Source organism: Cavia porcellus, unplaced genomic scaffold (assembly GCF_034190915.1).
Source record: "Cavia porcellus strain 051 isolate PalLab524CR breed Dunkin Hartley unplaced genomic scaffold, mCavPor4.1 scaffold_6, whole genome shotgun sequence".
Lineage (NCBI taxonomy): Eukaryota > Metazoa > Chordata > Mammalia > Rodentia > Caviidae > Cavia > Cavia porcellus.
The window spans coordinates 90363914-90389812 of NW_026947489.1; the positions used below are offsets into that span (position 1 = coordinate 90363914).

Below are 25899 nucleotides of genomic sequence, written 5' to 3' on the forward strand. Positions count from 1 at the left end.
AATAAATAAATAAAGGGCTGGAGGTGGCCCAGTGCTGAGGCCCTGGGTTCCACCCCCAGTAGCACCAAGGGAAATAAAAAACAAGGCAACAGCAATAACCAAAGCCCTCTCAGGCTTAGCCAGTTAGGGGAACTGTGGAATCAGTTTGTGAGCAGCTGCTGGAGGCCAGTACACAGCCCAGGGCTGGAAATAAAAGCCCTGAGCCTGGGCACCTTCCCAGAGGAGCTGCGGATGGTCCCTGGAGGTCGGTAGAGCTGCAGAAGGCACCGAGGTCTCCGTTTGCCTCCTTTGAGAGGGCTGAGTGCCCGGCTCCATCCCGGCCCTGCCCCCACAATGCCCACACCAGGCTCCAGCTTGGGAACAGAAGCAGACGCTGTGTGGCACTGGCTGGCTCAGGGAGGAGCCTCCGAGACTCCCTCTTTGATCTCCACTAAATAACAGAGGATCCAGAAAACTGACAAAACCCTGTTGGGTGTGGTGGCACACATGACTGTAATCTCAGCATTTGGGAGGCAGAGGCAGGAGGGTCGCCAGTTCAAGGCCAACCTGGGCTACACAGCAAGACTTTGTCCCAAAACCTAAACTGAAAATAAATGAGACGGGAAGGCCAGAAGCCATCTGCCAGGGGCCCAGGTGAGTGTGTGCCCAGCAGTCATCCTAATGTGCACCTGAGCAGGCAGGCCACACGGCTGAACCCTGTGTCCTTCCCATCACCAGTGCACCTCCCGTGGTGACAGCAGTGCCACTGAGCATCAGAAGTAACGTTCCTGGATTTCTGGCTTCTTTGGCTCTGGCCCCGAAGCCGTGAGCTGGTAAGTCACCCTCGGTGGGAGCCAGGTGCACAGCCTGGCTCCAGGTCAGCTGAGTCAGAGTTCACTGGAACTTGAGCAAGCCCTGTCACTCCTGAGGACACTGTCCCTGCAAGTCCTGGGCTGGGTGCCCCGAGTCCGGAGGGGACAGTCATATACCACCGGCGGTCACCCCTCTGGAAACCTTCCCATCTTCGGGCCCCAGGAGGCTCGGCCAAGCTGCTTTCTGACTCAGGCCAGAGGGGAAAATGGGGAAAGCTGGAGGCAGAGCCGGGCAGGCTCGCTGACGCCTGCCCACCCGCCCGCTTGCCATCCCAGCACTGCAGAGGCTGAGGCAGGAGGATGGCCATGAGTTCAAGGCCAGTGAGTCCCCGACTCAAAAAACAAAAAACAAAAACTTCTAACATGGGGAGAAACAGAGAAATTCCAGGCTGCAGGATGTCATGTGCCGCCCTCCCCTGGCCACGGAGGCATTTGGAAACGGCTGCCCCTGCAGGACTCTTCAGCACTGTATGACCCGGGCAAGTAGCCCAGTCTCCTGGAGACTCCATTTCCTTCTCCTCAAGCCGGGGACAATACTGCAGCCGCCGGTTATTGTGAAGAAGAAGTAGTGAGGGTCACAGGAAGCACCAATCGGGGGCCAGGACAGAGCAGGCACTTGTCTCCCTCCACAACAAACATGGAGCCAGAACCAGGCGTGGTGGGTCATGTCTGGAACCCCAGCACTCAGGAGGCCAAGGCAGGAGCATCACTGAGTTCAAGGCCAGCCTGGGCTACGTAGCAAGACTCTCTCAAAAACAGAACAAAAACAGGGGCTGGGGATGTCGCTCAGAGGTAGAGTTCTTGCCTCGCACATACAATGCTCTGGATTTGAGCCCCAGCACCACAAAAACAAAACAGTTCATTGCTGCCAGTTATAATAAAATATAAGAACTACTTAGTCTTGGAAGAGACCAAGGTTCAGATCTTAAAGCAACAACAATAAAAACAAGTCAACAAAAAGCAACAATAAACACACCATGCTTCCTGTGTCCTGGGATCTATGCACTAAGTACAGGGAAAAGTTTAGGAAGGGCTGAATCAGGCCCAGCCCCAGGCTCAGGCCAGGGGCACTGCAGCCCCCCTCCCCCAGCCTACCCCAGTCTTCCTAACCCAATGGACTCAGATTTGAGGTCTTGTTAACAGGATCTCACTGTGTAGTGCGGATTGGTCTTAAACTCTGCAGCCCAGGGCAGCCTCGAATTTGCAGCATTCCTCCTGCCTCGGTCTCCCCAGTGCCTGGATGACAGGTGTACACCACCAGGCCCCGCAGGTCTGAACTCTTGGGGAAACCATCTCTCCTGGGCGTCCTGAACCTTCATCCAGAAGTGGACCCAAACCAGAGAAAAGTTCTCCTTGGATACAAAATGTCAAAGCGCGTGGTGAAACCCAAATTCCAACAGGGCTCACTGCGGCCCATGGCAACCCCCTGCCCACTCGGCCCACATTTCCACGCGTGGTCACCGCGGCCTCACTGTGGAACCCAGGCTGGCCTCAAACTCTCGGGAATCCTCCTGCCTCCTGGGATAATAGGAGTGCACCTCCCCGGGGGGAAGAGAAAGTGAGTTTTATTTACAACTCCGTTTGCTGGGAGGAGGGAGGTCCCCCAACTCTGCTCGCGGCGGAGGAAACGAGTCCGGAGTCACCCGTGGGCCGGGCTGGGGAAGCACCAGGGCTGCCGCGAATCCGCTTTTCCAGGCCGGGCCACCTGCGTCCTCCCCCGACTGGGCTCGAGCTGCTGCCAGGCAGATCCCTGCCAATTCCGTGGGGTGCGGCGGCGGGGACCGGGGCTCCCCCACCCACGCGCCCCGCCGAGCCAAAGCCGCCTTCGCACAGCTCCCGTGCTGGTGGCGGGGCGGGGCGTGGCCTGCAGACGCCCCGCCCCTCGAGAAGCGCCGGCGCCGCGCTGATTGGGCGGCCGCTTGTGACGTCGGGGACTGCGGCGGGCCCGGCTGCTGCAGCTGCCGCAGCGCTGGCCGCGGCTCGGGCTCCGGCTCCCGGGCATTTAAAGGGGACGCGGTGGCAGCGGCGGCCGGCGGCGGGAGCAGGGATGGGGGGCAAGTGGAGAGGACTGTCTAGACACACGTCACCCACAGTCCCTGGGGCCCAGAGGGTATCGTGAGCTGAAGCCCAGGAATCCGGGGGTGGCTAAAACATCGCGTCCCCCAATCCCGCAAGCACCCTTGCGCCCACAAACCCTAACTGCCCCCCAGTCCTTAGCCTCCCAGCTCAGCCGGGACGGACCCCACCACGCCGCCCCACGTGAGTCCAGGGCTCCAGAGTGGGGAGGGCTGGTCCCCGGGCGGGGTATGGGCCTGTGGGGTCCCTTGTGTCCTCTGTCCGGCACCTGGCGCCCCAGCTCGCAACACGCGGGGTCCCCAAGCTGCACCCCCCCCGCCCGCCTCGGGGCGCAGCTCCCTCCAGCTGGGGGTGTGCCAGGGGCCAGCTTTCCAGTCACCTAAAAATATCTCCCCACCCCTCCGCAGCTGCCACCTCCCTGCCCCGGACTCGGATCCTCTCTCAGCCTGGCCACCAAGGAGGGACAGCCCAGAGGTGTGTGACACTTGTGTCTCTGGACCCTTCACGTCCCAGATTCCTCCCTGGTACCAGAGCACGGATCATCGCCCCCGCTGCCAGGACAGCAAACTGTTAGCCTGGAGGAAACTCCGGGAACGAGAGGGCGCGCTCACGAGAGGGCGCGCTCAGGAGACCTCCGAGTGCGAACCCTGACTTTGGTGCTGTGCAACCCCCATGCCGTTAGCTTGGCCTCTCTGGGCCGCTGTCTCTCCTGTGTGCTGTACGGGTTTGGGGAACTAGAAGGTAGTGGAGTTGGAGATGCCCCCTAGTGTTTGGGGGTTCTTGTTTGTGATCTAGGGGAGGAGGACTTAGGACCGGTACTGCGGAGCCTGTGCCCCTCGTCCTGCACTAGGAAAACTGCCGGGAAAACTATCCTGGGGGCTCCACCCCCCACAAGCTGAGGAATCATGTGTTTCGGCCCTCCCCCACCTGGGGGAGGGGGAGGGGACAGGCGGGGCTGATCTCAGTTGGAACTAGAAAAGGACCCCTGGGATCACGGAAGCCTCACTCACTCTAGATCTTGCCTCTCCTGGCTCAGACCCTGGGGTGACCGCCAAAGAACTGGACAACGCAGGACAAAGCTCCAGGAGGTGAGTGATTCCCAGCCAGAAGCCACCAAACCAACCGGGATTTAACCAGCCAGATGTGGTACCTGGAGTCTCAGCTACTCTGGGAGGCCGAGGCAGGAGGAGCACAAATTTGAGCCCAGAGTGCTGGGTGTGTATCTCTGAGAAAGCACTTGCTTAGCCTGCCTGAAGCCCTGTTTCTGCTTCCTTTTTTGTCTTTGAGTTAGGGTCTCACTAGTGAGACTGGCCTTGAACTCACAGTAATACTCCTGCCTCAGCCTGAACAGCGCTGAGATTATAATGGGTGCCACAACACCTTGGCATCAAAGCCTGGGTTTGATAACCAAAGTTTCATGCAAATGTGAGCCCAATCTGGGCAAGTTAGTGGCTTACCCTGTCTCAGAGCAAAAAAAAAGAAAAGAAAAGGATTGGGGGCTGGGGGACATGCTTGTAATCCCAGCACTTGGGAGGCTGAGACAGGAAGATCCCTGAGACTTTGAGGTCAGCCTGTCCTGCATATCAAAACCCAAAACTGACTGGGGATGTAGCTCAGTGTGAAGTCCCTGAGTTCAGTTCCCCAAATGGAAAACAAAAGCAAACCCAGGAGAGCAAAGTGAGACCTTTTTTTCTGGTAGGCAAGCTGCTATAGATGTGGCTGCCTGTGTGTGACCCTGTGTCCCTGTGATCCCCTCTCTCTTTGCCTCTGCCAGGTCCCCTCCCCCCTGCTTTTGCCCTGGGTGTGCCCCCCAGCCCCACCCCGGCGACCTTTCTCCTTGGCCTCCTGGCAGGGCAGATAAGGCTAGTCCCGAGGAGTTGAGTCGAGGAGTCAGTCGGTCTGGCAGTGCTTCCACCCAGTTCGGACACAGCGGTCCTGTCCCCAGCTGCCATCCCTCTCTCCATTTGTCCTTTTTTTCTTTTTTGTCTTTTTTGAAACGGGTCTCGCTGTGCAGTTCAGGCTGGCCTTGAGCTCACTATGTGGCCCAGGCTGGTCTCGAAACGATCCTCCCACCTCAGCCTCCCGAGTGCTGGGATTACAGGCTGAGCCACCACTCCCAGCTCTCTCCATTTGTCCTTAACTTCAGCTCTGCCTCATCGTCTCGGGCTCCCTCTCCCAATTCCTAGACTAAAAGTTTTTTTTGGAAAAACCAAAGCCCACCTCCCGTTCCGGACAGGGTTCGGGCTTGTGCACAGTCAGGCAGCCTGTGGGGAGGGTGCTGACGATGTACCCTGATGGGCTGTCCAGTTGCCTCTTCCTGCGGCCCTGGCTCCGTGATGGCCTGGAGAGTGTCACCTTGGCACAGTCGGCGTTTACAGTGTCACCACCAGAGGGCAGCATCCAGCCAGACTGTTCCCACTCGAATCTGTGTCTGTCCTGTCTTCCCAGTTTTTTGTTTGTTTGTTTGTTTTTGTTTTTGTTTTTTGAGACAAGGACTCACTTTGTACCCTAGGCTGGCCTCGAACTTGTAGTGATCCTCCTGCCTCAGCCTCCAAGTGCTGGGGTTCCGGATGTGCTGGGATTAACAGGCAGGTGTGTGCCTAACGGGCTGAAAGCCCTGTTTTTAAGATGGCTTTGACCTTCTGCCAGGTCACTTAACCTGTCTGGGTCCCTATGGGCAAACTCTCCTGCGATGCCTGGGGACCGCAAGAGGATGCCAGCCAGGCCCCTTGTGGCCTGGGTGTGCTGCGTGTGTCACCTTAGGGCTGTTCATGCTGAGCCCCTGGGGAGGCAGGGCCAGGTGGGCCCTGGAGGTGGCAGGGCCGGGGAGGTGGCAGCAACACCAGCAGATTGGGAGACTCTGATAAGTGGACTTTCGTAGTCACCAGGAGCTGACAACTAGAAGACCGGAGTCCCTAGAGCTGGTGCCCAGCGTGACCCAGCAACCATGAGCGGGTGTCTTTCAGTCTCCAGCCTCCGATGCCTAACTAGGGTAAGTGGGGGCTCCAGGTGAGGCCCCTGTCCCCTCCTTTCCCCTGGCCCCTCTGCCCCCAGAAGCTCCCATCCCAGGTATAGGGTCCAACCCCGAGAGTCCCAGGGCAGCTGGGTGTCAGGATGGAGGTGAGTCTAGGGAGACAGTTCTGTTAGGGAGGCAGGGCCTGTTACTATCCCAGGGGTGTGGGCCACCAGGCTGCCTCCGGCCATGTTGGATCTGGTCCCCTGGTCCTCAGCAGGTGGTGAGCAAAGGTGATAGGAACATGGCTGCTGGGGGCTTTGCTGCCTTTCTCTGCCCAGCTCTTCCCCTGCCCCCCATCATCTCCCATGCTGTCCCCCCACCCCCGACCTCCTGCGACCTCTCTGGCCGAAGATCTCACTCCCCTCTCTGCTTCCTGTCCAGCGGTCTCCCCACGGCCCCCTAGCATGACTTCCTCCTCTCCTTCTCAGCCACCGCTGCCTTCTCTCCTCTGCCCTACCTGTCCCCCAGGTGTGCTGTGGCCTGGCGCGGGAGGCTCCCACCTCCCCCCGCTCTCCTGCTGCCCGCTTGCTTCGGACTCTGGCAGGACTCCCCCTTGCTCACCCGCTCCTCCTGGGGAACTGGCAAGTGATCCGGGGTGCGCTGTCAGCCCAGGGCCCTAAGGAGCCATGGAGAACCCCTGTCCCCCCACCCTAGGGCCCTGCCCAATGCCACAGAGCTGCAGCAGCTCTGAGAGCTGCCCAGTCACTCCTAGGGCTGAAGCCCAGCCCCAAGTCCTGGGGCCTTGGCTCTCCGGGCCTGGCCCAAATCCCACCCACTCTCGGGAACTGGCTGTCCTGGCCACACCCATGCAGGACACTGAGGAGCTGGGCTCAAAGCCCCTGAGCCCACGGGGATGGAAGGAGGACCCGGAGGCCCCAGAGGCCCCTCCAGCCAATAGATGTGCACTTTCCCAGCTCTGCTGCCTCAGGGGGCCCAGAGAGGGGTGCTCTCCCTGCCTTCTGCTCCCTGCCTACCAAGGGGGCCACGGGAAGACTCCAGATCCTGGGGCCCAGGTCACCCTTCCCTTGTTTGATGTTGACACTTAAATCCCCGTGGTCCCCAAACGGAGTGGCAGAAACTGGAGCCAAGAAGCCTTGCTGGGTTCCATCCCAGGGGGTCCCGGGCAGGGCGGTGACCGATCGGGGCAGGGCTGTGTGGGACCTGCAGGCCTGGGGGCGCGGGCACCCTGCTCCTGCTCACCCAGCCTTGGGTCCTCCTAGGTCTCCAATGTGCCAGCGCCCCTGGCGGCGGCCTGCTAACCAGCTCCTCCTCCTCCCGGGCCGGCTCGCGCCGCGCCCCCTCTCGCTTGTCCCCTTCTCCTCCTGTCCCCCCTGCTCCCAGGACGGCAGGATGGCCGCCCAGGGCGCGCCGCGCTTCCTCCTGACCTTCGACTTCGACGAGACCATCGTGGACGAGAACAGCGACGAGTCCATCGTGCGCGCCGCGCCGGGCCAGCAGCTGCCCGCCAGCCTGCGCGCCTCCTGCCGCGAGGGCTTCTACCACGAGTACATGCAGCGCGTGTTCCGCCACCTGGCCGAGCAGGGCGTGCGGCCGCGGGACCTGCGCGCCGTCTACGAGGCCATCCCGCTGGCGCCGGGCATGGGCGAGCTGCTGCAGTTCGTGGCCAGGCAGGGCCCCAGCCTGGAGGTCATCCTCATCTCCGACGCCAACACCTTCGGCGTGGAGAGCAGGCTGCGCGCCGCCGGCCACCTCGGCCTGTTCCGCCGCATCCTGAGCAACCCGTCAGCGCCCGACGCGCGGGGACAGCTGGCCCTGCGCCCCTTCCATGCGCACGGCTGCACGCGCTGCCCCGCCAACATGTGCAAGCACCGCGCGCTCGGCGACTACCTGCGGGAGCGCGCGCGCGACGGCGTCCACTTCGAGCACCTCTTCTACGTGGGCGATGGCGCCAACGACTTCTGCCCACTCGGGCTGCTGGCAGCCGGCGACGTGGCCTTCCCGCGCCGCGGGTACCCCATGCACCGGCTCATCCTGGAGGCGCAGAAGGCCGAGCCCAGCTCCTTCCGCGCGAGCGTGGTGCCCTGGGACTCAGGCTGCGACGTGCGCCAGCACCTGGAGCAGGTGCTCAAGGGGTGCTGAGCCGGCCGGGCAGGGGGGCCCCCCGAAGAACAGCAGAGACCCCCTCTCCTCTGTCCCCTTGCTCATCTGTGCCGCTGCGTCCCTCGGAGGGCGGGAAGCGGGTCTAGAGCCCTCGCTGTCTATGCAGTTACCCCAGCCCGGTTGCCTCGCCCTGTTCCATGCCAAATGGTTCTGGGATCTGGCTCCGGGAGAGGCATTTCCAAAGCACCTCGTTTTCTGAACTGAGAGAAGCGGGGAGAAGGGGCATCTCCTTCCTCATAGCTTAAACTGCCGGATCTGGAGGCGCATGCTTGTCGTTCCAGCATTCGGGAGGCTGAGGCAGGAGGATCTCTGAAAGCTCTAAACTGGCCTCAGCTGCAGGGCTTTCAGCTTTGACTGCTGCCTTGGGCTTCAAAGCCTCTCCGTCTTCTCTCAAGAGATCCTCAGGACCCCCAGTTCCTCGAAACCCCCTCCATCCTGCTTCAACCAACCCTGCACAATTTCTGTGCTTGCTATGCCTTCTTGCCTTCCGCCCCACCATCCCAGCCCAGCACCCGTGGGAGGAAATAAAGCCAGGAGACACCGTCGCCCCCTGGTGGTGGCACAAGGTAGTGCAAGGCCAGCCAGGGACCTCGGAGCCGGGGGGTCACCAAAGCCGCCCTCGACTCGTCCCACATGGAGCAGGAGCCACGCTTCCGAGCAGAGCCGGGAGCCCTGCCCGCAGAGTCTGAGCTATAAAGGTGGTGACAGGGACCAGGGCAGGTCTCTTTTCTGCGCTACGTGCATGGGGACAGCTGGAGTCCTTTGCTCTGGGCCCCCGAAAGCGAGGAGTAGCACATGGTGGTGGGGTGTGGGGCAGAGGTCCCGGGGAGGAGGCGGGGGCTGCTTTCAGTCCCTGTCCCCTACGGATCGAGCCCCCCCCCCCAGCCCTGCAGAGAGCCTGAGCCAAGTCGTGGAGGTTTATTCAGAGCTGCCAGCTTGGGGTGGGGGCCCCACCTCGCTAGGGCTGAGGGCTCCAGGGGACACGATCACAGCTCCAGTCTCCAGTTCTGTCCCTCTGCAGCAGGCCTGGGGCCCCTACCTCTCCCTGTGACCATGGGGAGGGGACAGGACAGAGATCCCCCTGCCTTGGCCTCTGGTCAGCAGGTGGGCACCACGTAGTTCCCGGGGAAGAACCCGGTGCCCTCAGCACTGACGCCCTCGCACCAGCCGTCGGAGTAGCGGCGGGTGACGCAGATAACGGTGCCCTCGGCGAAGGACAGCTCGTTGTCCTTCTGGCGGGTGTACGGGTACAGGGTCACCACTGCGGGGCGGGAGAGGGACAGTTGAGGTGGCCCCATCCCGCAGGGATGCAGGTGCACAAGCCAGGGATGCGGGACCCTCTTCAGTGAGCTGTCGCCCAGTGCCAGGCCAGCGGCTCCTTTCCCTAACTCGATTCATCAGAAAGGGGTGCACGCCTCTGATCCCAGCATGCAGGAAGCTGAAGCAGGAGGGTCGCCGCAGGCTTCAAGCCCAGGCAGACTCAACTGCACAGGCAGACCCTGACAGAAAGACATGGGGGGAGGGGTGACGCGTTCACACCCCTGGGAAGCAGCAGGATGCGGGGGTCCACGCGCGAACCTTTCTCCAAGTAGGCGTCTGGGGTCCAGCTGGGCTCTTCCGGTCCAAAGCCAGGTGGGGGCGGCGGCAACCCCAGGTCATCGAGTTCGGGAGGTTCCAGCAGCTCTGTGGGACAGGGTGGGGAGTAAGAGCCAGAATTGACTTTTTAATTAGTTTCAGACAGGGTCTCGCTATATCCTTCCCCTTGAACTCTCAGGGACCCTCCTGCCTCGGCCTCCTGAGTGCTGGGGTCACAGGCGTGCAGCACCATGCCTGGCGGGGGTCCCTCAGTTTCCATGCCCGGGAGCGTACTGACGCTGTGCGCAGGGTGGTGGGTGGGGGTCGGTGTCGGAGGGGTGGGTTTTGGGGTGCTCACCCGGCGGGGGCAGGCACAGCTCCCCGGGCAGCGGGGGCGGCGGCAGGAAGTCCTCGGCGGGCGGGGGCGGGGGTGGCGGGGCCGGGGTCCCCCCGGGGACGCCTTCGGCGCTGCTGAAAACCGGAGAGTGGGTTGGGGGCGGCGGCCACGCGGCTGCACAGGCGCCCCCCCCACCCCGGGCTGTGCGGGGCGCTCACCTGGCTGAGGCCAGCGACAGCGACGAGGCGGAGGAGGCGGCGGAGAGGCGGCCGTCGGGGCGCACGGGGGGCTGCACGGGCTCGGGGACCCGGGGCGCCCTCCTGCGGGGACGGGGGTCAGCGGCAGGGCTGCGGGAGCTCGGGCGGGCGCTGGGGAGGTTCGGGGCGCGGGGGGGGGGCCTCACCCCAGGGTGGCCGAGGCGGGCGCGGCCGGCGCCTTGATGCTCCTGCGCCCCAGGGTCCCGGTGCGCGACAGCTGTGTGCTCAGGTCCTGGGGGGCGGCAACAGCTTGGCGGGGGGCCCCGCCCCCACCGCACGGAAGGGGCCCCGGGTTCCCACATCTCCGCCCTCGGCCCTTGGGGACCGAATGGCCCGGGCAGCGGCGTGTCTGGGGCCACTTCCTCCGCCCCCGCGGGTTCAGAGCGGCCCCCCCACCAGCGCTGCGCCCCGAAGAGGGAGGGGAGAAGCCCCGCCATGACTTCCTGGAGTTCAGAGCTGGGAGGGAAACAGGGGGACCCTTGGGCTTTGCACCCCGTGCAGGTAAGACCTGAGCTGGCTATGTGTGTTGAGTGTGAGCAAAAGCCTGGGTCCCCAGAACCCCCAAAAATAGATAACAGGAAGAATGTATGTGGCTGGAGGAACCACCGCTGTTCCCTGAGGGCAGCTGACATGCTACGGATGTCTGGGGGGGTCCTTTAGACACACCCAGAGATTGTGTCCGGGTCTCATCGTGCAGCTCAGGCTGGCTTTGCACTTGTGAGATCCTCCTGCCTCAGCCTCCCAAGCGGCACACAGATCTGGCCATGTGGCAGCCTGCAGGCTGAGACAGGGGTGTGCAAGGGCATCCTGCCCTCCCACGACAGACAGACAGACCTAGACAGACACAGACAGACGCCTGCTCTGGGTGACTGCGCCGTGGTGACCTCACCCCGACAGGAAGCTGCCTTTCTCATGCATACCCGGCATCCTCCTTCCCGCTTCCCCTTCCCACCCTGCACCCATGGGTGGGGTGCAGGGAGGGGGCCCAGGGACTTGCTCAACAGATGGGTTGAGTATGGGGTGAAGGCCTGGGATGGAGAGGGGGCCACAGCAGGGTGAGGGGCCTGGGTGGTGGCCGTGGGAGTAGGGACAGAGAGGGGGTGCTGCAGGCTGCAGCAACATGGGGAACCTGTAGTACCCCTTCTGGGGAGGCTGAGGCAGGAGGATCGCTGAGAGTTTGAAGCCAGCCTGGTCTGCATAGCAAGACTGTCTCAAAGACGTGGGAAGGAAGGAAGGAAGGAAGGCAGGAAGGCGGGCTCCGAGGTGGGGGGAAGCAGGCTCCTCTCTACCTTCACCCCATGTCCGATGTCATCCAGGCACCCAAAGTTGATGGGTCTCCTGCAGTAGGGCTCCAGCGGTGGCAGGCTCGAGGGGGCGATCACCTTCTGGCCAGGGTACAGGCGCTGCACAGCAGCCAAGGTGCCGATCTCCCTGCGGGCCACCTTCTCCAGATGCATGTCCACCATCTGGGCAACAGCGGGGAGGGGCTGTGGGGCTTCCCCCGAGAGGAAGGGAATGCGGGGTTGGGGCTCTGGTGGGCAGGTCAGTGCAGGCAAGGGGAGCCCTCTTAGCAGCTCCCTGGCAGTGGGGGGTGGGGCAGGGAAGAGAGAACACCGTCCCTGAGTGCCTGACGGACAGACAGACAGGACCATGGCCTGGGTTGGGAGTGGATGGCGGTTGGACCATGATCTCTTCGGGGCGCATCCCAGTGATTCATTTCCCCTTGGAAGCTCGGGGAGGCGCCTGTGGCCCCAAGAGGGACAGGAAGACACACCCTAAGCACTGGCCATGCTGGCCAGGCGGATGCTGGATGGAGCCCAGGCACGCGATACTCTGCCATCCCAGGGTCAAGACCTGGGAGGGAAAGAGGCTGCGGATGCCACAGGGTGGGGACCCTGGAAGTGGGGGATGGTGCTTGCAGGGCTGGAGGTGACCTTGCCCAGCAAACACTCTGGGCATAGGGTGATTAAGAGGCAGGAGCTCTGTGTGGCCCAGGCTGGGTTTGAATTGGGAGGAAGAGCCTCCTGCCTCAGCCTCGTGTGCAGTGAGTGGCCAATGAACCTGGACCCCGCCCACAGCCTTACCTGGCCCAGTGCGCTCACCCGGGCCTCCACCTGCCGCAGGGCCGTGCTCTGCAGGTCCAGCATGCGCAGTGTGTGCCCGGCCAGGTTGCCCACCTGGTAGGCCACACTGGCCAGGGCCTGAGTGGCAAAGGCCATGGTCTCCTCCAGCGCCTTCCGCTTGTCCGTGGCCTGGAACACACACAGCCCTGGCCTGAGGCGGTGCCCCCAGGGGCCAGGCGGCTCTAGGGAGGGTGAGGAGCAGAACTGGGGACAGCCTGAGATGCCCGGGGAGGTTGCCTGGAGAATGGGGTGGTTAGAGGGGGCCAGCTTGTTCAAACATAAGTCATCCAGCTGGATGTGGGAGTGCACACTGTGTCCCCAGCACTCAGGAGGAGGTTCACCCCGAGTTTCAGGCCGGCCTGGACCACAGAGTGAGACTGTGTCTCAGAAAACAAAAAAGTGAAACAAAACCACACAAACCAATCTCAGGCCCCACCCCAGACCTTCAGCTTAGAGTCTCCTAAGGGTGATGCCAAAGAATGGGTGTCTTTTGAAGCTCCCAGGGGACACCACATTTCACATTTAGCCCTGGGATCTAGGTTGGTGTTGGGTGTCAGATAAGGAGACAGGGCCGGAATGACCGCTTCCCAGTACCCTGAGAATAAAATCCCAGCTCCTGACCACAGCCTGCAGGTAGCCCCTTGGGTTGGGCTCCTGCCCCCTCTTTACCCGATGCCCTAAGGGGCGCCTTTCTTGCTCCTTTCCAGCCATTCTGGCCCCTGGAGTCTGGCCCTGGACGAGCTAGGTTGTCCCTGCCTCAGGGCCTTTGCACTTGCTACACTTCTTAGACTCCTTCTCATTCCTGGGTTTCAGTTTCCCTGAAACACGTTCCCTCTCCACACTGAAAGTCCCTTGCCCTGCTCTGTACCAGCTGAGTCTCATTTCCCTGTTTTGTTTTTTCTTCCTCGAATTTAATACTATCAAGCCCCATTTACTTCCTTGTTGTGCAGTACTGAGGACTGAACCCAGAACCTTTGCGTCAAGCTGCATTCCTAGCCCTTTCTATTTATTCATTTTTAATTCTGAGACAGCATTTTGCTTAGTCTTTGAGTTGCTGAGGCTGGGTTTGAATATGTGATCCTCCTGCCTCTGCCTCCCAGGGTCCTGGGAGTACCAGCATGCACCACCACACCCACCTGTTTACTTCTTTATTTTCGGTTCCTCCTTCTCCAAAACAAGGACTATGAGAAAAATTAAGGCTCTTGTCTGTTTTATTCTGCATCCTACCCTAACTCACAGCCGATCAACACTGAGGCATTTGGGGGCTGACAGGCAGACCAAGCAGGACCTCGAACACTGTTTGTTTGAGGCTGGCCTCAATCTCACATGGATCCTCCTGCCTCAGCCTCCAGAACCATCAGAGACCAGTCCCGAGAGACTGGCTGTCCCCAGGGTCTCCTGAGCCACAGCCTTCTGGGAAGCCGCTTTCCAGGGGGAGGCAATCGATGCCCATTTGCATACTGATTTGCATCTAATCCGCATATGCATCAGGGCCTGGAGATGGAGCTGCAGAGATCTCTGTGTAGCCCAGAGCACCCAGCATAGGCGAGGACTCGGCCCAGATCCCAACTGAGACAGCTCCCCCTTTTCCCGGACAGTACCCCAAGACTGGGATGTGGAATTCTCCACCCCCCAGTATAAGTGGGGTCCACTCTGGGTGCCTGGGCCCTCCTGACCCAGGCTTTGCTCATGACCCACTGCTAGGCCCGGAGAAGAAAGATCAGTGTGGGGTTTGTTTGCCATGCAAATTGCTGCACTACAAATCTGGGGGGGCCCTGAGAGAGCACCCAGGCTCACCCTGTTTGCCTTCACCTGTCCCAGGGTCTCCTGACACCTGGCTGGAGCCTTGGATCCCAGCACTGGGGAGGCTGAGGCAGAAGGATTCCTGTGGGTTCAAGCTACATAGTGAGACCCTGCTTTGAACCAAACCAAAACAAGAAATATAAAAGCTGTCTTAAAGTCACTCGAATGGCAAGGAGGGAGGTGGAGGTCCGGGAGGAGAGGCCTGAAACAGAAAGCTTCCTTCTAGCCTCGCAGGACACAGTGGGCTCAGGGGCAGAGCTGCTGCCCCTTGGCCCCCTGCCCCTCAGCCCTCACTGGGAATCTGGCCTCAGGCCCAGGACAGACTCAAGACTGCAAAACAGTGCGGTGCAGCGCACATCCCCGGCCTCTGCCTCAGCCCTTCTCTCACTTTAGTGTCTGCAGTACCCGGCGGGACCGCAGCCTCCCCCGAGCAACACACACCCGCCTCCCTTTTTTAAATTTTGAGACACAGTCTGCCTAAGTTGCTAAGTTGCCCAGGCTGGGCTTGGACCTGAGATCCTCCTGCCTCAGCCTCCCGGGTGCACCACCCAGGCCAGACAAATTCCCCCTTGACTGGCCCAGGATCACAGCCAGGTCGGGGTCCACGGTGTCACCTAGAGCCGACCAGGGTCCCCAACCTCCGGGGCACTGGCAGGAGGAGGAAGCCAGGTGGCACCCGAGTGAGCGAGGGTCGGCGTGGCCCAGGCCCGGCCCGCACCTGTCCCTGTGCCCGCGCCCCGGGTCCCGCAGGGCCGGCGTCCCTCCCACCTTCACGTAGTTGTCCTCGCAGTAGTCGGCGACCCGCAGCAGGGCGCCGTGGTTCCCGCGCAGCGCCTCGCGGCCCGCGGGGATCTCGAAGTCCTGCAGCTGCTGCAGCTCCGCCATGGCCCGGCCGCGGGGCCCCGGCCCGGCTGCCTCCACCCGAGACTCGAACCCGCCGGTCGCGCGGTTCCGGGGCGGGAGGAAGTGGCCCGGGCGCCGTCCCTGCCCCAGCCGGCGGAGGAAGCGAGGTCTGCGGCTGTGATTGCCGCCGCGCCGCTGGCTGCCGGGAGGAAGCTGGTAGGTGGGGACTGGGGGCCAGAGGAGGAAGAGGTGGCGGCGTGGGGGTGCATTTTCCACCGGGGAAGAGCGGAGGGAAGGGCAGGGCCCCGGCTTCCTTGGGAAGCGCAGAATGAATCACCCAGGCTGCAGCCCGGGAGGGCAGGAGATGGGCCCCCCAAGGGTTCTCAAGCCCTGGAGGGGTCAGGAGAGAAATGGGGGGCTGACGGCAACAGGAGGAGTTGAGATGGGCCACTGAGTGGTGCGCATACCTGTGATCGCAGCACTCGGGAGGCTGAGGCAGGAGGATCGCCCCGAGTTTGAGGCCAGCCTGGGCCACACAGTGAGACTCTGTTTTGCCTCCCTCCCGCCCCCCAAAAATGGAACTGACCAAGTGAGTGAGAGGGGCTCTGGTCAGACAGCAGGGGGGACTCAGCGCTGAGCAGGGGGGTGCGTCATGGCCCCAAGCAGGCCTCAGGGTCCCCAGGTCATGGAGAGGACCGAGAGAGATCAGCTGGCTAACCCTGGTGTTGAGGGCTCCAGACAAGGGGTGACCCTACTTGGGGAAACAGGGGGCCATGGAGGCCAAGAAGGTGGGATGCAGGCAGGAGGCCAGGGCCAGTGCCAAGCGCCCAGCACTGTGGACACAGGGACGTTTTTGTGGCGTGAGGATGAGGGTGAGCTGGGGACCTCTGTGAGATGACGCTGTGGGGTCCCCCGGGGACACCAAGATTTCTGGGGAAGGGAGTTTGGGGGCTGCTCTGAGATCCGACCCCTGGGGCAGAGTAGCTTCAAACCAGGCTCAGAGTTCTGGGGGGAGCCAGGTGGTTCTGGGAACCTGTGATCCCAGCACTCGGGGGAGGCTGAGACAGGAAGATCACGTGAGCTTGAGGCCAGCCTGGGCTCCATAGCTAGATGCCATCTCCCCCGAGATGAGCAGGAGACGGGCAGGCAGAAGGCATGTGGTCTTGGGGGGGCCCTAGAGGATCGGGGTGCTGAGACAGGGCATGAGCATAGAGTCGAAGGCACACCCAGGCACCTCTGTTTCCTGCCAGGTCTTCGGGCAGAGGATGGCGTCCCTCTGTGGCCCAGGCAGGCAGGCTTAGCCCCTTGAGCCGTGATCGGCTTAGGCCCGGAATCCGCCCAGGCCAGCTGCCTTATCCGGGATCTCACGGGCAGCAGCTGCCCTGCGGCGTCCTGGCTGAATCTTGACCGGGCCCAGGCAGTGACTGACAGCCCCAGCGCTTGTCCCCGCAGGTGAGGGGCTGAGGGGGCTCGGGCGGGCACCTGGGTGGGCATCCAGGAGGGGAGGCGGGATCCTTCAGGAGCCTGCAGTGACCCGCACGGTCTGTGTCTTTTATGGTACCGACTGGGGCTTGAACCCAGGGCCTTCGCTCCGGTTCAGCCCCCCTTTCTATTTTTTTAATTTTTATATTAATATTATTATTATTGGTATTTTGAGACAGGGTCTCACCTGAAGTTCAGGCTGGCCCTGGGCTCACTGTGTAGTCCAGGCTGGTCTTAAACTTCCAAAGATGCTCCTGCCTCAGCCTCCCGAGTGCTGGGATTATAGGAATGCACCACCATGCCTGGACTAATACCAATATTATTATCAGTCATAAGAGTTGTTACATATATTTTGTTCCTAGGTAGTATATTAAAGGTTTTATGTGCATCATTGTCTTAGAACAGTAATTGTATGAAGTGGACACTATCAGGATTTTATACCCATTTTTCTGGTGGAGAAACTGAGACTGGGGGAAGTTGAGTCTTCACCTGAGGTCACCCAGCAAGAAGGTTGCTGAGCTGGCTCAGGGCTGGTGGCTGGTGGCTTGGAAGCCCTGTTTTCCAGAGTTTACTGCTGGGGACCATGAAGAGAACAGTGACCTGAGCCATCCCCAGAATAATTTTGTTCCCAAATCTTTCTCCATGGAAGAAACTACTTTTTTTCTGTCCAATTCCTTCTTAGACAGACCCTTATCCAAGGGCAAAAGTCTTGTTTTGTTTTTAGACAGGGCCTCACTCTGTAGTCCAGGCTGTGTAGCCCACCCTCAATGAACTCACAGGATCTTCCTGCCTCAGCCTTCCAAGTGCTGGGATGAGAGATCCGCTCCACCATGCCTAAGAGCAAAAACTGTGTCTTGTCTCTCAGCCTGGGCTTGTCCCATGCTTCCGAGCCAACACCTATGCGGGGGGCAGAGTGAAGCCTGGTTGGGGTTCACTGGGTGTGGGGAAACTGACAGCATCAACTCCCCCAGGTCTCTCCAGGCCGCCATGGCCCAGGACCTCAGCGAGAAGGAGCTGCTACGGATGGAGGTGGAACAGCTCAAGAGGGAGGTGACCACCCCGAGGGCCCCGGTGAGTCGCCCTCCCAAATTGGGAGCTGGGATTCAGGGGTGGAGGGGACAGAGGGGCTTTTCCAGGGCAGGTAGGAGGAGGCAATGGCGCATACTTGTCACTCTCAAACTCGGGAGGCTGAAGCAGGAGGACTGCACTGAGTTCCATGCCAGCGTGGGTTGCCCAGAGAGACCCTGTCTCAAAAAGCAACCAGGGAGCAGGGGTGGGTGTGAGCGCTGGATCAGTGTCACCTGCCTCCTGGCCTGTCCCCGGCCCTGTCCCCTCTGTCCTGCCCTGCCGGGTCTCTCTCCCACCCTGCCAGGCTCCCACCTGCCCAGGGCTGATAGACCCTGGGTCCTGGGCAAGGGGTGAGGCCGTGCCCCTCTGGCCCCGCAGATCTCCAGGACGGGGAAGGAGATCAAGGAGTACGTGGAGGCCCAGGCGGAGCGCGACCCCCTCCTCAGGGGCGTCCCAGAGGACAGGAACCCCTTTAAGGAGAAGGGCGGCTGCCTGCTGAGCTGACACCCAGCCCTGCACCCTGCTCTGGGCCACCGTCCTGGGGCCGGGGACCCAGCACCTGCTCCCCTCTGAGGCACAGCAGGAATCCAGGGGCCTGAGGAGCACATCCAGGGCCGCACACTCCACCCTTCCCCCTTCCCGCCTGAGCATCCCCAGCACCCCACTGGGAGACGCCTAGAAGAGTCTGTGGGCTGAGCTGCCGCAGGTGGCAGGGGTGAACACCCACAAGCTGGGCCTGGCAATGCACACCTGCAACACAAGCTGTCTTTTTCTGGTAGGCTGAGGCAGGAGGATCTCAAGTCCTACCTAGGCAACTTAGCACAACCCTTTCTCAAAATAAAAAATAAAAAGGTCTGAGGTTGTGGCTCAGTGCAGAGGTCCTGGGCTCAGTGTCCAGGGCCACACCAGACACACACACACACACACACACAGCCTATGACACCCTGAAGGAAAAAGTCATTTCAAGTGCTGGGGGCTGGGACTCAGGGTCTGTTTGTGTCACCACATGTCCTATCCTGTGACCCTCTTCTGGGTCACTGAGGTCATCCACAGGTCCTGATGACACAAGGATCTGAAAGACAGGATTTCACGGCTGGCTCAGTTGTTCCCTGCTCATGAATTTGCCACGGTACAGGCTGAAAGGGGGACCGGCCCAGGGAGGGAGCTGGGCCCAGGCACCAGCAAGGCCAGCGTGGACGCGGGAAGGGGCCACGGGGTGGGGTGGTTGAGGCTGGAGGGGGACCCTGGTCTGGACCAAGGCCAAGTGTGAGGTACATGTCTGCAGTCCCAGCCTTGGGAGGCTGAGGCAGGAAGATGGCCCTGAGCTCTGGGCCAGCCATAGTGACACCCTGTCTCAAGACAGCAGTAAACACTAGAGACTTTATCAGTCTCCGTTTGCTGTCCGTGTACTCACAGTCACTGTCCTGCGCACCGCACATTTGGTCCCCCTGCTCCTCCTCCACCCAGCTCTGCCTCATCAAACCCTGGGGGACTTTTCTTACTTGGAGAAATGGCGGAGTGCTGTCACCTCAGCCCCCAGAAAGCTGAGGCAAGAAGATGGCAAACTCCAGCCCAGCATGGACAACGTGATGATCCAGTGAGACCATTTAATAAAATAAATAACTAAATAAACAGGCTAGGAGAGGAAGCTATGGGCTCAATCCCACCAAGACAAACCATCATAGCCAGGTGTGGTGGCTCACGCCTGTAATCCCAGCACTTGGCTGAGGCAGGAGGATGGCTGGGAGTTCAAAACCAGCCTGGGCTGCAAAGTGAGCTCAAGGCCAGCCTGAACTGCATAGAGATCCTGTCTCAAAAAGACAAAAAAAAAAGAGAGAGAGAGAAAAAAAAAGAAAGATAATCATAGGAAGTAAACTTTTCTTCTTCAGTCTCAGGGAAGGAGGAAGTAGATGATACTAAGGGACAGGTTTCAGTTAGCAAGGGGCCCAGCACACCTGTAATCCCAGCACTCTAGAGGCTGAGGCAGGAGGATCGACGCAAGTTTGAAGCCAGCCTGGGCTACATAGTGAGAGCTTGTCTCGCACAGCTGGCTGTGAGTTCAAGGCAATTCTCCTGCCTCAGCCTTCCCAGAGCTGGGATGACAGGCTGTGCCACTGTGCCTAGCTTGAAGACCCTCTTGGCAGGACAACTTCAGAGAAGCCTTCCGGACGCCAGTTCCTCCAGTCTGCATTCCCCATCTAGGGGCCCAGCCTCGGGCTCCGCCCAGGTCTCCAGCAGTTCTACCCGAGACCTGGACTGTCTAGCCAGGACCTGAATCACTCCAAGACCAGAGAGGAGGCCTCACCCGGACGTGATGAGGGACTGTAATGCCCAGGTGGAGTCAGAAGGGACAAACAGGGGCCTGTCATCCTAGCACCTGGGAGGCTGAGGCAGGAAGATCACCCTGAGTTCAAGGCCAGCCTGGGGTATATGGTGAGGCCCTGGGCCTGGTAAAGTCACTGAGACCAGCAGCTACTGTGACAGAAGAATAGGGGCCAGGAATAGAACTTGGAGAGCAGCAGCTCCTCCTGCCGGGGTGGGGGAAGGAGACTGGGGAAGAGCAGGAGGGCAGGGGCAGAACTCAGGATTTTGAGTGGAGCCTGAGCTAGAAAAAGGGAGGGAGAAGGAAATGTACACTCTTGTGTTGTCCCCTTGGATTTTGAGACAGGGTGTCACTACGTAGCCCAGGCTGGCCTTGAACTTGTGATGATCCTGCTGCCTCAGCTTCCAGAGTGCACATCTGTGCTGTATAAACTGGTGGTGGGGGTACACCCGTCATCCCAGCACTAAGGAGGCCAAGGCAGGAGGATCATCCTGAGTTCAAGGTCAGCGTGTTCTGCAGTTCACAGGCCTGACAGCGTGCCAGGCAGCCATGCGTGCGTGTGGCTGCGCTTCAGCTCTGGTACTTAGAACACCGGAGATTAGGCACAGGCCGGGAAGGGAAAGTGCTGCCCCCTGCTGGCCAGCGGCCACACCGCAGGCGCGCCTGCCCGGGAAATGTGGGACCCCAGCCCCACGGAGTCACCTGGTGGGTAGGGATGGAGGGAGAGGGGTTTTCTCTACAGCTCGGGGGCAGAAAGAGAAGGAACCACCGACGGGGTCAGTCAGAGATGCTGGAGCCAAAGCAGCAGGACGGCTGGCAATGAGTGGTTTACAAACGGTGGGCCAGGTGTGGGGACACACACCTGTCATCGAAGCACTCGGGAGGCTGAGGCGGGAGGATCTCTGTGAGTTCGAGTCCAGACTGAACTACATGGCGAGACCGTGTCTCAAAACATAATATTAACAAAATGAAATTGATGAACTGGGACCAGCGAGAAAAAACACACAAACACCGAAGGAAAATATCAAGACTGCACCTTATAAAAAGAAATAAAATGTAATAAATTTACATAGCAACAGAAGAAGAGGGTACCTTTACCTTTAAGAGGGTAAATAACTGCTTTTTGAACGTCTTTAGTTTTGTCTGTGCATGTGTGCACTGGCCTGTAGAATCACACAGATAATCATTTTGTTTTGGTTCGGGTTTTTTGAGACAGAGTCTCACTATGCACTCCAGGCTGGCCTCACTTACCGTGATCCTCTTGCTTCAGCCACCTGGCACCACCATGCGGTGACAGCCTGGCTCTCCAGCCGCTCTGTGACAGACACATTGTTAGAAAGTCCTTTCTTCTTACTTCTCCTCCAACTCTCACACACAATGTGAAACACAGTTCCCTGCCTCTGCTGCAACCCAGACTGGGAACTTATAGGAGACACAATGCAGGCAGCTGGCCTCGAACTCCCAGCAAGTTTCCTGCCTTAGCCTCCCAAGGGATTACAGGTGTGAGGCACTTCATTCAAATTCTCTTGTACATTACAAATATCTTTTCATATTCTGTGGCTTCCTTTTTCTCTTCTGTAACGTGGCCTACTTATTCAAGCGTGTGTGTGCTCACGTGTGCGAGTGCACACGCGCCTTTTAAGCTCCAGCTCTGGGCCACACCCAAGCTGCGTTCGCTTTCTCGCCTGCGGGACTGGAGCAGGAACTGATGGAATGAGTACACGCACGTTTCATTCTTGTGCGGGCTCTGCAGGACGAATGGGCTCACTGTGCACTGCACCTACGTCCTGATGCGAATAACATTTCTACACTGAACAAGAACAGGTAAGATAGTTCGATCCCCGGTACCAAAAACAAAACAAACCACCAGACATGATGAAGTGTATTAAACTTTCAGACCCTGTGGGTTTTTTTTTTTTTTTTTAAACCGGTACCGGGGATCAAACTCATGACCGCCTGTTTGCAAAGCAGTGCTTATGCCACTGAGCGAAATCCCCAGCCCCAACCCTGTGTTTTTCATGAAGTCGTGGGCGTCGAGATGTCCCCTGTGTCTCCTAGTGAGGGCCGTGGAAGCCTAAGTTAGGGAGGAATCCGACTTCCTGCCTCCCCCCACCCCGCGTGCCTCCACTGTCCCCGGGTAATCTGAACAGAAAGCCCCCGCAGCGCCACCTTCGTGGCCCTGGCCCGGTTCTGAGCACCTAGCACAAGGTGACCTCGGGCCCTGCGGTGCCCGCTGGCGATGAGCCGCTCCCGCGGGGGCCGAGGCGGTATCCCTGAGCGCCTTGGGCGCGGGCAGGGAGCCTGGAGACAGGCGAGAGGGAGCGAGGACGCGGTTTCCATGGCATCTCCGGGAGGGGAACGCGGGCCCACGGCGCCGATCGCCTGCGGAGAGAGCACAGGTGCGTCATCTGTTCCCGCCGTGCCCGCCCGCAGAGCCTGCCTGGCTCGGAAGAGCTCTGAATCTGGGTCCCTGGGCGGAGTCGCTCGGGTCCGAGGAAGATCAGTGGAGAACCCCAGATGGGCTGACCAGCCGAAGAGCCCACGTCCAGACCCAGCCGCTATTCTCTGAACAACCGACGCCCGCGACCCCCCGGCTGAGTACTGGTGTAACTAGGCTCGCAACTCGGGTCTCTAACCCTCAGACACATGTCGGGTAAACCCTATTACTCCTTTTAACCAATCGGAGCGCCGTAATAGCCATTTCCCCGCTCTCTGGTTCTATCTGGCTTCTTCATTGGCGAGTCCAAGAGCAGTGAGCCGCGCGCTCCACACAGTGACCAATAGGAGAGAGCCGGCCGTGTGGAAGGCTTGGCCTCCTCACTTTGCGGCGGTCCCAGCGTCCGCCCAGAGTAGCAGCCTCGGGCGCCTTCGGTTTCTTTCGGCGCCTTCCCCAGGGCTAGAGTCGCTTTTCGTTTCCTACTCCCGCGTTTTCTCTACTCGCCTCTCGCGCGTGCGCACTGCAACGGGCAGAGGGCCTTAAACCAGGATGTTACAGCGGGAGGGACCCTAAACGGCGGTCGCGCCGGTCAGGGGGGCCACCCAATGGCCCGAGGTGGTTGCCGCCGCCCGCGGGCTCCCTAAGCAGGAATTGTAAAACCAAAAAGAGCTAGTGAGGTCCCACCGAGATTTGAACTCGGATCGCTGGATTCAAAGTCCAGAGTGCTAACCATTACACCATGGGACCTGCTGGGTGCTCAAGGCGGCCGGGCGCCTTCTCAAGCCGCAGCATGCTGTGCACGGTCTCGGCAAGGCTCGCCGCGCGTCCCCCGGGCCCGGGTCCCCGAGGTGCATCCCGGGCTTCTTCCTTGTCCCATGCGACCCGAGCGTCCCTGGCCCGCGCTGTCCTTTCCTCCGCGTCCTCCCGGGTCCGAGGACGGCTGGTTCCAGGCACCAGGCTCGGCACGCGCAGCCCGAGCTTCCCGCTTGCTGCTATTTATTTATTTATTAACAGGAAGCCGCCCGTTCGCTGCGCACTTTGGCCGAACCGGGAGGGAAGCGGGCTGGCACGGAGGGGAGTGGGGTTCAAGCCTCGGCCCCCTTACCCCGCCGAGGCTGTGTGGCTGGAGCTGACCCACGGGGGTCGACGTCTTGAAGGGGTCACAATCAGTCCTCCAGGGCTTCCCGTCTAGGGTGAACGTGGGCAGGGTCAAAGGTTACGCACACGTGACTCAACAGCCTCCCCAGGGGAAATCACTTACCCTGCTGCAGTACCCGGCCGGAAATGGGATGCGCGATCAGGAAGGTTCAGGAATGTTCTCCGGTGTCGTGTTTATCACAGTGCAGTGAAAACGGGTAAAATAAACAAGCTGCACAGTTAGCACTGTGCGGTAACTACGGAAATCTGCCAGGTGTCCTGGCTCACATCTGCGAGCCCAGCGCTCAGGAGGCTGAGGCAGGAGGATCCCCATGCGTTGGGAGCCAGCCCGGACTATTTAACGAGATCCAGCCTCACATAAAATGTTTTTGAAATGGGGAATAAATTAAAGATATATAAGCCAAGCCAAACCAAAACTCTGCTTACCGGTCAGCGCATACAGTAAAACCCCGCTGGGGTACAGGAAAGGTCCACACCTGCCTCCCACAGCGCGGGGTAGTTGGTGCGTCCCTCACGGTCCTGCAGTCCAGAGCCCGGCTGAGCCACACAAGCCAACAGCGCCACCTTGTGGGGGTGACCAGGGTCCCTGAGTCCTCGGTGCGCCCCACCTGCCTGTACCGCCCAGGTTTGGGTTTAGGGCTCATTTTATTTCCAAAACAGCAAACATCAATCTTTTATTCTCATACTGAACTTACTTTTTTAATTTCATTCTCTTTTTAGATCTTAAAAGAAAAACCATTACGGGAAATGTAAGCGCAGGAGGATACATACCAGCACATTCGTCGTTGAAGAGCGGGGGTCACGGAGGGACATAAATGGGGTGAGATGGCGCGTGCCTGTCATCCCAGCACTCAGGAGGCTGAGGCAGGAGGATTGAAACCCTGTCTCAAAAAACAAGAGACAGAGACTGAGAGATAAAGGGAGAGAGGGGACCTGCAGGCAAGTGTGGAGGTGCATTCCTGAGAAGCTGGCTATGCCCCGGCTGAAGCAGGAGGATCAAAAGTTCAAGGTGAGTGTTGCCTAATCAACAAGGTCTTATCTCAAAAGATTTTATTTTTTAATTAATTTATTTAAGACAGGGGTGTTAGAGTCTTCTGGCGCAATAGAGAAGCAAAAGCACCAAACCAACAGGTTTACTGAGTTGACATGGAAAGGCGCACACAGCCCAGGGCGCCTGCGCTGTCTCCTCCTCGACCGGATGCAGAGAGCAGAGGGTCCTACGGCCTCTGATTGAAGTGGTGTATGGGGCGGATGTCGGTGCCCTGTGAGGAACCGATTGGAATTCTCTGTGCGTGCCAACAGGAAGGGGAGTTGCAGTTAGGGCTGAGGAAGAAGCAGGGAGTGGTAGGTGGTCCTGCTTTAGCCTTCCGCCACCTTAGACCACCGCCATAACCGCCATAAACTACAGTGATTTATTCTAGGGCAAGAGCCTTTCATTCAGGCTTTGCATTGCTAGGAAAAGGGCGACGTCTCTCTTACTACATCCTGCTGGACTGAGGCGTCGTGTTGGGGTTTGGGGTTGACGAGGTGACCGTGGATGCCCGTGCAGAAGCTGGTACCAGGTGTTCCAGTGCATACAAGGATTAATCATTGGTGACGATCACATCCTAGATTGGAGAAACAGAGAGACAAGGTGCCACGAGGAGGCAGCCACTGTCGTAATTAGAGGACCCAGGAGAGGCGGAAGGAAAGGTGCCCTTGGTCCAAATGTGTGGCTCCATCAGGGCCTTGGGGAGGAAGAACCTGAAAAATAAGCGTGGATCGGGAGGGCTGGGGTTCTGAGAGGTGCTTGTTCTCCGCCTGAAGGGCAGAAGCTGAACGTGCAGGGAGGACTCGTCTGTGCTCCAGGGGTTGAGCTGGAGAGAGGGAAGCATGAGGAACACAAGGCCTGACAGGGGAACCGTGCTTGGGGATTACAGAGCAGGCGTGGGAGGTCAAGGCTGTGTCACCATGCGTGACAGCAGATCTTAGAGGTGCAGGGGTCTCATGTTTAACCACACAGCTGAGGGCGGAGAGAACTAAGAATAAGCAACAGAGTGTAAGGGATCAGGAGCCAAACAGGACAACGAAACAGGACCCGGCCTGAAGGTTGTGGCTGTGGGGCCCTGGTGAGATGGAGACGGGCGACAGGAGGTGAGCTGACCTCTCAGGATGTGCAGGGTCAGGGAAGGCAGGGTTAGGAGGGCACCGCTGAGCCTGAGTCACGTGGAACCAGGATGGCAGCCCAGCGCCCCTGACCACCGTTGAAGGTCTGAGGAAGACGGGGCAGGCTGCTCCATTTTGGTTGAAGTCCTTGGGATGATTTCCTATAACGGGACGTTAGTAACTACATCAGCTATCTCCCTGGTTGTGGGGAAGGCTTCTATCCAACCTGAAAAAGCACAAACAAAGGTGAGAAAGGGGCTGGGGATTTAGCTCAGCAGCATAAG

General features: G+C 59.9%; 3 protein-coding genes and 1 non-coding gene across 17 annotated transcripts; 2 read left to right on the forward strand and 2 right to left on the reverse strand.

Moving 5' to 3' along the window:
• The first annotated feature begins 2797 nt into the window (after nt 1–2797).
• Nucleotides 2798–8609, forward strand: Phospho1 (phosphoethanolamine/phosphocholine phosphatase 1). Of its 9 annotated transcripts, XM_063251389.1 has the most exons (7): nt 2798–3110; nt 3335–3401; nt 3964–4015; nt 5440–5519; nt 5809–5919; nt 6412–6538; nt 7164–8609. In XM_063251389.1, exon 7 carries the CDS (start codon nt 7171–7173, stop codon nt 8041–8043), a length of 873 nt encoding a protein of 290 aa, XP_063107459.1. In that variant the 5' UTR covers nt 2798–3110; nt 3335–3401; nt 3964–4015; nt 5440–5519; nt 5809–5919; nt 6412–6538; nt 7164–7170; the 3' UTR covers nt 8044–8609. The 9 variants fall into 9 exon arrangements, with proteins under 9 accessions (XP_063107459.1, XP_023419579.2, XP_063107458.1 ...); XM_023563811.2 differs by lacking the exon at nt 6412–6538 and having other exon boundaries at nt 2799–3110; nt 7285–8609; XM_063251388.1 differs by lacking the exon at nt 6412–6538 and having other exon boundaries at nt 2800–3110; nt 3943–4015.
• A 358-nt stretch (nt 8610–8967) lies between these two features.
• On the reverse strand, nt 8968–15084 carry Abi3 (ABI family member 3). Of its 3 annotated transcripts, none has more exons than XM_063251382.1 (9): nt 14928–15084; nt 12318–12485; nt 11523–11699; nt 10900–11067; nt 10380–10465; nt 10195–10296; nt 9998–10107; nt 9643–9747; nt 8968–9325 (listed from the first exon to the last, which is right to left on the reverse strand). In XM_063251382.1, exons 1-9 carry the CDS (start codon nt 15042–15044, stop codon nt 9162–9164), a joined length of 1197 nt encoding a protein of 398 aa, XP_063107452.1. In that variant the 5' UTR covers nt 15045–15084; the 3' UTR covers nt 8968–9161. The 3 variants fall into 3 exon arrangements, with proteins under 3 accessions (XP_063107452.1, XP_063107451.1, XP_063107453.1); XM_063251381.1 differs by having other exon boundaries at nt 9998–10110; XM_063251383.1 differs by lacking the exon at nt 10900–11067 and having other exon boundaries at nt 9998–10110.
• A 19-nt stretch (nt 15085–15103) lies between these two features.
• Gngt2 (G protein subunit gamma transducin 2) lies at nt 15104–18407 on the forward strand. Of its 4 annotated transcripts, none has more exons than XM_063251394.1 (4): nt 15129–15218; nt 16253–16454; nt 17456–17555; nt 17931–18407. In XM_063251394.1, exons 3-4 carry the CDS (start codon nt 17472–17474, stop codon nt 18054–18056), a joined length of 210 nt encoding a protein of 69 aa, XP_063107464.1. In that variant the 5' UTR covers nt 15129–15218; nt 16253–16454; nt 17456–17471; the 3' UTR covers nt 18057–18407. The 4 variants fall into 4 exon arrangements, with proteins under 4 accessions (XP_013005008.1, XP_063107464.1, XP_063107463.1 ...); XM_003466883.4 differs by lacking the exon at nt 15129–15218 and adding an exon at nt 15297–15591; XM_013149554.3 differs by lacking the exon at nt 16253–16454 and having other exon boundaries at nt 15104–15218.
• Nucleotides 18408–22987: 4580 nt separating this feature from the next.
• Nucleotides 22988–23059, reverse strand: Trnaq-uug (transfer RNA glutamine (anticodon UUG)). Its single transcript has one exon. It is a non-coding gene; the product is annotated as a tRNA-Gln (tRNA).
• Nucleotides 23060–25899: the final 2840 nt, after the last annotated feature.

Bases quoted from the DNA above. Each gene is read 5' to 3' on its own strand.
- Phospho1 (XM_063251389.1), top strand. From the start codon at position 7,171: ATGTGCCAGCGCCCCTGGCGGCGGCCTGCTAACCAGCTCCTCCTCCTC.
- Abi3 (XM_063251381.1), bottom strand. From the start codon at position 15,044: ATGGCGGAGCTGCAGCAGCTGCAGGACTTCGAGATCCCCGCGGGCCGC. The intron at 10,297-10,379 runs GTGAGGCCCCCC...CCGTCCCCGCAG, and splicing joins CCCGCCTCGGCCACCCTGGG to GAGGGCGCCCCGGGTCCCCG. The intron at 9,748-9,997 runs GTGAGCACCCCA...CCTGTCCCACAG, and splicing joins GCTGTGCCTGCCCCCGCCGG to AGCTGCTGGAACCTCCCGAA.
- Gngt2 (XM_063251393.1), top strand. The intron at 17,556-17,930 runs GTGAGTCGCCCT...CTGGCCCCGCAG, and splicing joins TGACCACCCCGAGGGCCCCG to ATCTCCAGGACGGGGAAGGA.